Genomic DNA, 12,944 nt, shown 5'->3' with positions numbered 1-12,944 from the left:
AATCAAGATCACATCAGTTAGCTTTGGTCATATTAGCAGCATGCTAGGAAAACACAGTTTGTATCAAATTTTAGGAGGCAAAAGGACACTTAATACACTGGGAACTGTGAAAAGTATTCGCGTTTGAGCTAATGTGTAGTGAGTAAACTGAATATAGCCCACAGGAATTTGTCAAAAACAACATTTAGAAAAAACAGGACACACTTGTTTCTAATATTCTGTAATGGCTCATTTGTGCTCGTATTTTCTCTTATATTCTTTTCCTAGAGTTCATGCTCAATTTTTTGTTCAGTTTCATGTCAAAATATATTAAACTGACTACAAAACTCACAGGAGTGTAACTAACCCGCAATCATTTTGTAGAAGAAAAGACTAATTTTTCATTCATAAAACTTTGATAGACTGAATTACACAGACCGCTTCTTTTATATATATATATATATATATATATATATATCATTTCAATTAAAATATTTTTTCACCCAAATGAATAGGAAAAATAAATTCTGTCACAGACACGTTTGCCCAAAATGATTACTTTATTATCATAATTTTGCCCACGCCAAGATAAAATCAAGCAAGATGTGAATGAAAGAAAAAAGCAACAATGATTTAGTCACAAATTTCCTTTGGTTCTACTGACAGATCTTATTCAACATTCATAAGAACATGACATATTTAAAACTGTGAATTAGGTCTTTGTGATGTGATGACAAATAATGGCAAACGAATCTAAACATACAGCGAGCCTTAACAAGGGTGACACGATTTAGGTATCCAACCTAATATCATCAGTGCAAGATTTATGAAAGACAATTTAGCAGCCTTAATTGAACTGCAGTCTAGCAAGCTAATTTAGCACATCAGAAACGGACATTTTCACTGTTCTCAGGGGTTATGCAAATACCAAACACATAAAAAAAAAAAATAAGAACAACTTCGATCACCTCTTAAAGTTTTCAGCCCTAAACATGAAGTTATACATCTATAGTGCGCAAAGCCTTCTGAGAATCAACAGTTGTGGTTCCACCTTGTAAACATTGCATTCTTACTGTAAACTGTTGCTTATTTACGGTAAGACAGTGATTTTTCTCAGTCACACAAAAATTACATCGATTTTATACATGTTTCAGACAGTGTCATTGATATTTGTATTGTTCATTGTTCATGTGTGTATGTATATATATATATATATATGCATGTATATTATGAATATCCACAGTTCAGTTAACATCCTCTCGGCTCTGTGCAGTTGTAACTTCAAAGTGAGATTATTTCTCTGGCCTACTTCTCTGTTCAAAGTCAGACAGTTACAGCTACCTTTCTCACTATGTCCTGATTAAAGAGAAACAGCCTTCTGCTGCAGTCACTACATACAGTATAAACATTATGCAGTCTTTCTACGACCATATGTAGCCCATATACACAGCAGCACTCAAAATGGTGCACCGGCTGTTCACTCTCGTTCTTGTCATTTAGATTTTTTTTCCACTGAAGTGGATTATGAGAATATATTCTATATTCTATATATTATTTTAGGTCATTCCAATCCTTAAGTTACTGAAAATAAAGATCATACACCAGTGTGTTCTTGAATAAGACAAAGTATTTTTCTGGTTGAAATTGTCATACCCGCAATATTTGCACTGAACAGTGCAATATGTTACAGGAACAAGAATTGACAGTAACCTCAGATCACCATCTAGAAAACCTGTTGGTCAAAGTAAAGTCAAATATTATACACATACATCTCTTTTGTTCTACTACTGTATTTTACAGTAAATCCACATATTGTTTGATGACTGTCTAGGACAGGGGTCTTCAACAGTGGGACTGCAAGGGGTCTTCAATTTTTGTTAATGTCAAGCTATTTTTGTGAAATAAATAAACAATGTTGTAATCAAAATCAAGCTAAATATTTCATTGTCCTGCTTACATTAAAAATATTAAGTCATTAATATTATTATATTACTTTGCCCTAAATTTTATATGCAATTCAAATACATAAATCTTAAATTTAGGCCTAAATATTTTGTGTTGTTATTGTAAATATAACACTCATTTTCAGTAAATATTTACTCACCCCTATGTTGTGAAATAAAGGAATATATAATATAATATATCACTAAAAGTTTATTCTTTTGAGTCTGACTGGAATAATATAGCTGATCCAGTTCACAAAACCAATTCCCAATTCTTGAATTCAACTCAGATGACATGAGAATGAAAAAATAATGATTCTTTATTATTATTATAATTTTTTTTTGTCAACTTATCTCTTTAAAATGCTGTCTACATAGTCAGCACACTAGTTTTTAAAACAGAGCCATAGACTTCATACCTTGGGTTTCCTTAGCTGTTTTATTCTCATCTGGAACAGGTGTTCCTAGAGGTGAAGGAAAATAGTGCTTGTCTTATTTTCTTTCAGCCTCCTGTGCCTTTACATTTACACAATATGTGAATGTGACACCTTCATAATTGCCCTTCATGTATGCATGCAAAGTCTTTTAATCAAGTTTAAAATCAGAGTTATTTCTATTCTTTAGGTGTCAGGAACACATGCTCAGTTATGTGATTACATAGTCATGGAGCAGAACATGAAAGGTGCACTTCCTGTCACAAAAATAGAGAAATTCTGTCATGACTTCATCTGAAGTTATATAACTTGACAGATCCAATTTTCTTGTGCCAACTGAAGTCTAGCGAGATTTTATTATTTATTTTTTTGCTGACTTGATCCACCTTACAATCGTCTATGCAGTAAGTTCTCAGTGAAAACAAAGGAAACGTGTACCATTGTTCAAAACACAAAGCATCCATTGGGAAATTAATATACAAACAATTCCTCAATATTTTGCCATGCTTGTCTATTTTGTGCTGTGAGCTGTCAAGAATAAAATTCTGTGGAAACTTCGGATCCAGTTTTAGGCTCATTAGCAAAGGAAATCAAAGATGTTTTCTCTCTTTTTTGGGGGGATATTCAAAGATACAGAGACGTCTATCAGGCTTTTATAATGCAATCTTAAAATAATCATAAAAACGTACCCACAACTTTAATGGTTTGATTGGCTTTCGGTGTTGGTGCAGCCTTCTTCTTGACTAATGATCAAACATAATCAAAGATATTACACTGATGGTACAGTATACAGTATACAATACAGCACAGTATACAATATATTTTAAAAATCACTATTTTATCACTTTTACTTTTAGTCATGCTTGTCAATTACTATAAACAGGAATTGCTAACTCTTGCAGTATTTGATCTGTTAGCCTTTTACAGGATGTCAATGAGTTAAAAATATTGTGCACTGGTTTCCTGTCAAGAAGTCACTAAGTATTGCATGCAATAATTCTAAACAGTCCATTAGCAATCTAAAACACAGTGACCTATCGCTCAAGATGGACAAAATCATTAATCAAATGTAGTTGTTGTTTGGAGGATTACTGATTGAAATATTCACTAGAACAATCTGTCTTCAACACATTCAGAGCAAGATTGCAATGTTTATTATTACTAATTTTATTATAAACCCTTTTATCAATAAGGAGAGAGATTATAAATATATAACCATTTTTTTAATTACATGCTGACATTTTCTGAAGAAAAGTGTGGTGTTCGTCAGTTAGTCTCCCACATTGTTTCTATGACATTGTATGATAAGGCTTTTTTGTTTGTTTGTTTGTTTTTATTTATTTATTTATTTATTTCATTTTAACATTTATGAGAAAAACGTTGAGGCCAGGTCATAATACATCTTAGCAGCATTAATGCTGTTTAAATATGAGCAATAGTAAAACTATTACTGAATACTTTACAGTAAAATAACATACCCTCTGCTTTGGGCTTCACTTCTTTTACAGCTTTCTCTTCTACCATTGTAGAGGCACAAAATTTTTTTATAGAATTATTGGATGAATTATGAAATAAAATATTATTCAAATATTATTCAATATTATCCAAGACTGGTGCTCTGTCTGCATGACTGCAGGGATTTTATGGCATCAAATAAACTATATGGCATATAGAGAAATGCGTACAACAACAAATAATTTTCCATGTGCGCAAATCTAGAAGCAACTGATAAGCAAAAATACAGTAAAAGAGCAATGTGGAATATAGCTAATGTAGCAGGGACCATTACATTTACTCTCAGCAAAACTCTGAGAGTCCAACACGTTAAAAAAGTAGCATGGTGGAACATTTTATGACATTGCCACGGGGCAGCTAACAGGCACTTGCCTATAGAAGCGAGACAAATATTATCCAGTGTGAAATATTTATAGCTGTTACCAATTTCTAAACACCGTTTAGGATACAGTTGAACCTCTTTCAGTGAGTATTAAAGGAATTAATACAAAGATTAAGACTTCTTCCTTCTTTTATAGCTTTAAGCTTTTGTGTATAAAAGTTAAACATTTAAGCTATAAATATGAATATATGTATGTACTGCATGTATAATTAAGCTGTGCAGTATGTGAGGTTACCTTCATGTGAGGCTGTTGTTACTTTTGCCTTCTTTGTTACTGCTGGCTCTAACGAGAAAAGGACAGAGAATACATATTTAAGATTCATGATTTCTGGATGCCAAACAACCAGATTGGTGGTAATTGTTTTTAAGATGGCAAAAGAAAAGGAAATGAAAAACAAGCATCTCTTGAGTTGTCCTTGACAACTCCTATTTATTCTCTATTTATTTTATAAAGCATCTATATCACTTTATTTCACAGGTAAACACAGAAGAATTCATGGTGGAATAAATAAATGAATAAATGCATGAAATATAATATTACATTATATGTATATAATATATTATAAATAATATGCAACAATAAAACATACCTTTCTTAGTAGAGGTAGGTTTAGCCTTTTCTTTAGTGATCAATCGCTCTGTAAAAGAGGAAATTATAAGCTACTGCTCATTAATATAAAACTACTGCAAAGTCAGCTCCTGAACCATAATTACCTGTCCTTTTAGACTTCTCTTTCACAGATGTTGGCTCTAAATCATAAAAAATGATTTATTCAGTATGAAAATAGATCTAAGATTTAAATTTAGCCATAATTTTTCTATTATTCTTATCTTTCTTTGCCACTGAGGGTTTTACTTTGGCTTTAGTAACTGTGGGCTCTTGAAGACATACAGTACAAATGTACAAACCCAATTCCAAAAAAGTTGGGACACTGTACAAATTGTGAGTAAAAAAGGAATGGAATAATTTACAAATCTCATAAACTTATATTTTATTCACAATAGAATATAGATAACATATCAAATGTTGAAAGTGAGACATTTTGAAATGTCATGCCAAATATTGGCTCATTTTGGATTTCATGAGAGTTACACATTCCAAAAAAGTTGGGACAGGTAGCAATAAGAGGCCGGAAAAGTTAAATGTACATATAAGGAACAGCTGGAGGACCAATTTGCAACTTATTATGTCAATTGGAAAAATAGTGTAGCAATATCAGAAAGGAGTTTCTCAGAGAAAAATTGCAAAGAGTTTGAAGTTATCATCATCTACAGTGCGTTTTTTTTTTTGACCATATGGGTTGAGTTTGAAAGTACCTGTTTGCCATTCAAATGGGTGAATACATGATGACAGAACTTTCATTTATGGATGACCTATCCCTTTAAAGAAGTAAAGTATGATCAGATCATGCGGATTTACTTCTCTTTTTGGGTATGTTGACATCCACTGTCTTTGCTTTTGGAGCTGTGAAGCAGAGAGCAAATTTGAGTCAATATTCATCGCTACGATTATAAGTCATTTGAAAAATGTCATTCAGGGGTTGATGATGAAAAAAAGCAGGCACACGTTGTACTTGTTCTTTTGTACCTTTCTTTGCTTTCTCTAGTCTTGTTCTTACTGGAGACTCTTTTTCTGATGAGCAAATATTAGTGATGAGGTGAATTTCAGTACAATATTCAACAAAAAAAACAATAACTAATGTAAAGAGGGCTATTGCACCTTTTCTCTGTTTAAGCAGGGGTTCCCTTCTCTTAGTCTCAGCTTCTGGAGAGGGAAAACACAATAAACAATATAAAATTAGCTTCCAGATCAAAACACGTATGATTATCTCCAAATTTGTTGGCAGAAATTTGCTCAGCTGAAAATAAATTTTCAAACTTTACAATGTTTGCTGGCATAATGAGAACATTGTGTCAAATGCACAATAAAGGACAGTTAATTGGAAATATATATTTTGCATTTTATTAAATGTGGAAATAAACAAATTGAAGTTGAATTTAGGAATAAATTAATTTCCTAAAGTGAAAATTGGCATGAAATGTCCCATAATGCTGTTGGCTCACAGATGAGCAAATATTAGTGATGAGGTGAATTTCAGTACAATATTCAACAAAAAAAACAATAACTAATGTAAAGAGGGCTATTGCACCTTTTCTCTGTTTAAGCAGGGGTTCCCTTCTCTTAGTCTCAGCTTCTAGAGAGGGAAAACACAATAAACAATATAAAATTAGCTTCCAGATCAAAACACGTATGATTATCTCCAAATTTGTTGGCAGAAATTTGCTCAGCTGAAAATAAATTTTCAAACTTTACAATGTTTGCTGGCATAATGAGAACATTGTGTCAAATGCACAATAAAGGACAGTTAATTGGAAATATATATTTTGCATTTTATTAAATGTGGAAATAAACAAATTGAAATTGAATTTCCTAAAGTGAAAATTGGCATGAAATGTCCCATAATGCTGTTGGCTCACAGTGATCTGATTTTTTATATTTTATTGCATTATTAATTAGACTCTTTTAACCATTTTGTTAAAATAACAGAACAATCTTTTAAAGCACATCAATATGATTTATCAATAGCTTAGTCTACTACTTTACTAGTTTTGCACAGGCTTGTTGAGCTGTACTTCTAAAGCAAGAAGTTTGCTGTAGGAATCGACAGTTGCCTTGAGCTAAACCAACTTTAATCAAACAACACAATACATCACATACGCATGTGCTCAAGGGTGACTCTTGTCACACATGAATCAGGCCAAACTGCTTTGTTTAGAGAGAGTTAAAAACTGTCTGCAGTAACAGGTCACTTCATGATGACTAAATCACTGATACTCATGGCCGGACTTACCATTGGGCTTGAATGGGCTGCAGCCCAGGGGCCCCGCCATAACCCGTTTACATTCGTTCAGTTATGTGCCAATCAGAAATTATTAGCCACATTTCAACTGCACACACAGGCCAGGCAGGGCTAACGGCTTCCAGCTTCAAACTACAACATTCAAAGCCATAATCAAACAGCATAAACTGGAATTTATGATTTTTTTTTTCACATAAAAAAAGGGCACACATATTAAATCACGTCTGCGCGGCACCGGTTCCATTAAGCCTTTAGCCCAAAAGATCGCACATTTACAAAGATAATGATAAATTCTCACATGTTCACGCCTCACTTCTTTACAAAGGATGGTTCTATATTATGTTAATGTTCCACTAAATTAATCTGAAGAGTTTTGAGCACTTTCTCCCATCCAAAGACTATAGAATACCCTAATATCTTACAGGGACTTGTCCCGTCGCACTTCCTCCACACAAAGTGGAGCAGAAATTTAAAGGGGTCATATGATGCTATTTTAAAGATCATTATTTTGTGTATTTGGTGTAACAGAATATGTTGACATGCTTTAATGTTCAAAAAACACATTATTTTTCAAATACTGTACATTATTGTAGGTCCTCTATGCCCCGCCTCTCTCAAACACGTCGTTTTCAACAAAGCCCCGGCCTTTGACAAGCGCAGTCTGCTCTGATTGGCCAACTGACACAGTGCATTGTGATTGGCTGAACACCACAAGCAGGCGTCGGAAATGTAACGGCCCTTACCATAATCGCGAGCTTAAACTTTCAAAGTAAATATCAAGACGGGGCGTGTTAGAATGAGCCGTTTTAGGTAGGTGTGGCTGACTTTGAACTTTTATAAAGAATATCTCTTTGGATCTGAGACTTTAGTCTTTGCAACTTTACAGATCTTCTTTATGCACCAAGAGCTTGTAGCACTCCAAAGAGAAAGGAAAACTTGAAATCGCATCATATGACCCCTTTAATCAAAACGATTAAAAAATAAATAAAAATAGCCATTTACAGGGTTCATACGGTCATGAAAAACCCAGAAAGCTTTGGAAAAGTCATGGACATTTATTTTACACATCTCTATATAATAGATTATATATGTTTAATCAGGCCCTGAATCTCGGTGCGGGATTGCGCATTTTGGTTTTACTCATTTTCGCAGGTTTCGCACGTTTGGAAAATTCCCGCAAACATTTATTTAATATACAATGTAGGTTAGATGAGTTTAAAAAAATCACACAGAATATCATATTAAGTCAGTCATTTGAAAACAGCGTGAGTGGTTCAGCTGTACCGCGTCTTCTGGCTCTCACTCTTCTGCACTAAGAGAGCTGCTGCACACTGCAGACAAGACTTTCGCTCAGCTGACAGAACTGTCACTTGCCTAGTTGGGTCAGTGTTGCATCATCACGAAAGTTTTTCATTTGCACTTCTTTTTAAGTCGTTTTAAACCATTCGGTTCTCGTGCGCTCCAAACTAGTTTTCTGGGTGCTCACGGTCTCATCCAAAGCGCCCACACATGAAGCTGCCTCACAAACACCTCAAGAAAAAGTTATTGTTTTCATTGTTTCTGACTCAAGTAACCTTGCATTTTAATAAATAATGTTACATAAAGACAATTAAACGGTCAGTAATAAATGAACAAGTTACTAGCAATAGCACAAGGATACAAATGAAACAAACTGTTTTAACTTTTTCAGGTAGACTAGCCTAAAACTAACAGTAGTTTCTACTATTCAGGAACAAAATACTATGATGTATAAAGTCATAGATATAGATTATATTTATATATTAATCCATATTAAATATGAAAAAGTTATTTAGTCAAGAGCAGATTTGAGCAGTGTTTTTTTTCTTTTGTTCTTTAACACAGACTGACAGACAGCAGGTATGACAATACATTTTCATAATAATACATCTCTTTGGTTTTTTCTTCTCAGTGTTTTTCAGGGTTTTGATCTCTCAACTGAGAGATCACATCCTGTTTATTGTGTTATAGTGACTATCTAATATTACATCTAAACTTTGACTAGGCTAGACATGTTGCCTATTAATTGTATACAGTATCTGAACCTGAAAGCACACTTTAATTTTTGTGTATTTTGTGTTACTCCATTATATTGTTCTAGTTGAGGGCATTTGTAGTATAGGTATGGGGCCCAAACATAACCTCAAGCCCAGGAGCTCCCCGGCCCCGTAAATCCTGCCCTGCTGATACTATACACTGTTAATGTAAAAAACTATTTGCCAGATCTATCAGTAGTCATGATTGATGTTGCAAGTTGATTATACAAATTAGCATATTAGAGTGGAAACACTGACAAAGTCTTAAGTATATCTAAAGGTTGGGGTTTCGACTTAAAAAAAAAAAAAAAACTAGATTAATTATTATGCACCAGGGGGCACTATTGTGTTTGTCAAAAAATAAAGCTATTTTACTGATATAAGATCCTCAGTGATGTCCTGTAAAACAGATTGCTATATTATTATATAGATGAGATCATTATATATTTTATTCTAAAATGCTTTGAAAAATTCACTTGCAAAGCTATCGCTTAGAGATGAACAAAAATAGACAAACTAGCAAACCATATTTAATCTAAAATACAAGTTACTTGTTATTAACTTATGTTCATAGAACTGTTGTATACAAATCTGTGGTTTCATGTCTAACATTAAATTATGTGTAAATATGTAGTTTGTTACTGGAAAAAAAGCTATTTTACTTCAACTATTTTAATTGACTGTTTTATTCAAATTATTTATTTGCATGGCCAAGCATAATCCATGATACTCAAAGAAAACAAAATTTATATAATACATATATAAGTATACATGCATATATAAGTATTTTCAAAAGTATTTACATTAGCTTCTTGCAATTGTAATATATATATATACGTATATATATATATATATATATATATATATATATATATATATATATTAGCTGCAATAAATATCTGTTCAATAATATTATTGAATAAACACACCTCTTTTCTTTACTTTATCAGGTTCAGCTGGAAGGAAAAAAAAGGAGAAAAAGGACAATGAGTGACAATTAATGTAGCAATTTAATTTATTATTACACTAGATGGTGACTATGAGTGGATTTCTGCTTACTGCATTAGAAATCTCTAAACAACAATACAAACCACCAAACATGGCTTTGCTGAGCTCATTAGTGGCAAAAGCTTTGTCTAGCAATTTCAGACATGGTTAGGAAGAGGAACAAAATGTAATCTTGAAGCACAGCTTGTTTTTTATATGATGTTCTGTAAGCACAACCAAATTAAATTGTAAAATGAATCGTATTTAGTAAAAAGCAGGATGGTATAAGTTTACAGTAAGGAGTAAGGGTCAGTAAGAGCAAATATACTGTATCTATAAAGTTAAATAATCCAAATATGATTTTCTGTATCTGCTGATACAGGAATTACCCATATGGTCAATATTTCATGCACATACTGTATGCATAGCTTACAATCCGTGCGTACATGTGCGTGTCTTCATAAATTTATAGTACGTCCACCTCTTCAGTCACTTCTATAACACTGGTGCAAATACGTTTTTAGTTACACATCATTCACCAATCAATGATTATATTTTCAGCATGCGATTTATTGCATGTTCAAAATACAGAATATCAGTTATTTTTGCATGAAAAGCTCACAATATTTGTTAGAACAGAATCCACAAAGATACCGGCATGTCTCTGACTTGATCTATGGTTTATCCATGAGACATGGCCAGTGTAATTTGCTACAGAATGGCTCTGTTATGTCGAAAATTGAAAATATGCCCAGGCTTTTTTTATTATATTTTAAAACAACATGCTTGATATTGACCTTGCGAGTCAATACCAAATACCTTTTTCTTCCTTTGGTTCAGTGTCTTGGGCTTTTTGAGGCTCTTTATGTATTACTGAATGCATACAAGGACAGGTAGAGGCCTCTTTTTGTTTGTCTGGAGACAAACAAATGCAAAATAGTGAGTGTCATTTGTGGGGACTTTCACACTAGCACTTTTGGTGCACACCCAGGTTCGTTTGACGTCAGAGTTCGGTTCGTTTGGGTAATGTGAATTAGGGATGCACCGATATGAAAATTTTGGCCGATACCGATATGGTGGCCGATATATCGTGCATCCCTAATGTGAATGCTGTTTTCTGAACTCAGGTGCGCACCCGCGAACCGTAGCCTACTCATAGCAATGGAAGTCGAAGCAATCGAACCAAGTGTGAAAGCACCCATAGACTACAGTGATTCATTTCATTTAGTCATCTTTTGTTCATATATGAAACATCGGCTCTGACGTTATGTGGTTGTTGTTTTTTTGGAGGCACACTCAGACTTACTTGTCAACGCCAAAATCAAATCAATCACAAAAAGTCTACTAAATATGAAAATTATTATGATGTAGCCTACATGAAAAAATGTGAAACTGTTCAAAAAAAGACACAGACTAATGAGAGATGCATTAGATTAGCCTTGTTTAAATCAACACAGGATGATAAAGATGGAATTGGCAGCGAGACACGGGGATAAATGTCTTCTACAGATTAATATATTGGTGTCATTATCTTTAAAACCCATAATATGCTTATTACATCAAAGGCCAATGCCAGATTTTACATCCATAAATCAAAATGTTATTACTAAAATTCATTTTTTAAGTGGTGGTAGTAAATCACAGGATACAAATATGACACCTTCATTATAAGTTTGGATTGCATAAATTTGCCAGAATGAATGATAACATTTTTGATTAAATACCACCCCATCAGTAAAGAGATTGGATTATTGTAACAAGAAGGATGCCAGCTAAAAATTAAAACAGGTTGACAACCTCGCCAACAAATGGAGATTAACAATAATAACAAATCTGAAGATACTGGCTGAGAAGCGGCAGCAAGAATTCCAAGAAGTCTCTTAGAATAATAATTATATTGTAATTAAAAAATCTGGTTTTGATTGTGTTGCTTACATGCTCGCGGGGAATTGCAGGGTGGTGTCATTCAAAATGCCTTTAACCTAAAATGCTAATGCCATTTTTGATATCAGTCAACCAGAGTACATGATCTGTGTTATTAAAACAGCATGCATTCTTTCTTCCTTTGTTTTCTCACTGACCTTTGGTGCTAAAGTTTATTAGCTAATAAAATGCATTTACACTTTTCTGATTAAGATCAGCAGGGACATTGAAAGGTGTAAGATAGGATATTATGACTATGACTTTGATTTGCCATTGAAACTTCATATATTGGATTTGTGTAAATTTTCATTTGCACTTGTATAAAAATTAAATAGAATAAAAAAATGTAATATAAAATAAGATGCTTATTTAGAGACAATAGCAGCACTTACACTGTAACTGTGCACTGACCTTCTTTTGTAAATAAAATAAAAAGGTTTCTCTATTTGGAGACAACAGCAGCACTGTAATTATGTACTGACCTTCTTTTTCAGCCTCTGCCACAGGTTCCTCTGCTTCTTTTTTTTTCAGTTCCTCGACTGCCGCTGTTTTAAGAAATAAAGCAAACAAAACATAAGGTGAGTCTTACAGCCCAGAGAGAAAATAGAAAGACAAAAGACACAGACATGTACTTGCTTACACGCACAGAGACACATCAACACAATGCCAACTTTGATGTTCAGATCTTTTTGTACTTTATTACAAAATAAAGTACAAATACTTTATTGTAGCTTTCTGTGCAGACAGTTCAACCCCATGGGTCAAAATGGATCTCTTCAAGTCCCACATTTTTTGCTCTCTCCCCTAGCAGTAGGCTTCTTTCTCTCAGCAGGGATTTATTCTGTTGTGTGAAACATATCTAATGA

The 12,944-nt window shown here is 33.4% G+C and overlaps 2 protein-coding genes across 2 annotated transcripts in view; both read right to left on the bottom strand.

Annotated features, from left to right (window-relative positions):
* Positions 1–2,315: 2,315 nt before the first annotated feature.
* Positions 2,316–7,145, bottom strand: LOC107598096 (transcription initiation factor TFIID subunit 11-like). The gene is made up of 7 exons (XM_016289362.1): positions 7,106–7,145; positions 5,085–5,132; positions 4,844–4,891; positions 4,489–4,536; positions 3,835–3,873; positions 3,046–3,099; positions 2,316–2,386 (listed from the first exon to the last, which is right to left on the bottom strand). Exons 1-7 carry the CDS (start codon positions 7,143–7,145, stop codon positions 2,316–2,318), a joined length of 348 nt encoding a protein of 115 aa, XP_016144848.1.
* A 3,459-nt stretch (positions 7,146–10,604) lies between these two features.
* LOC107598080 (triadin-like) overlaps positions 10,605–12,944 on the bottom strand; it is a 38,090-nt gene continuing 35,750 nt past the window's right edge. The window contains exons 9-11 of the mRNA XM_016289346.1: positions 12,561–12,623; positions 10,975–11,070; positions 10,605–10,658 (exon numbers count right to left, since the gene is read on the bottom strand). Coding sequence (XP_016144832.1) covers positions 10,651–10,658; positions 10,975–11,070; positions 12,561–12,623 — 167 coding nt within the window. The 3' untranslated portion in view covers positions 10,605–10,650. The remainder of the gene's footprint in view (positions 10,659–10,974; positions 11,071–12,560; positions 12,624–12,944) is intronic.

The sequence above is a fragment of the Sinocyclocheilus grahami genome, unplaced genomic scaffold (assembly GCF_001515645.1).
Source record: "Sinocyclocheilus grahami isolate Dianchi unplaced genomic scaffold, SAMN03320097.WGS_v1.1 scaffold244.1, whole genome shotgun sequence".
In the NCBI taxonomy this organism is placed as follows: Eukaryota; Metazoa; Chordata; class Actinopteri; order Cypriniformes; family Cyprinidae; genus Sinocyclocheilus; species Sinocyclocheilus grahami.
Note: the sequence above shows the minus strand (reverse complement) of the source record. Positions and strands in the feature narration are given on the sequence as shown.

Bases quoted from the DNA above. Each gene is read 5' to 3' on its own strand.
- LOC107598096 (XM_016289362.1), bottom strand. From the start codon at position 7,145: ATGGCGGGGCCCCTGGGCTGCAGCCCATTCAAGCCCAATG. The intron at 3,874-4,488 runs GTAACCTCACAT...CTACAATGGTAG, and splicing joins AACAACAGCCTCACATGAAG to AAGAGAAAGCTGTAAAAGAA. The intron at 2,387-3,045 runs GTACGTTTTTAT...CTTCACCTCTAG, and splicing joins TCAAACCATTAAAGTTGTGG to GAACACCTGTTCCAGATGAG.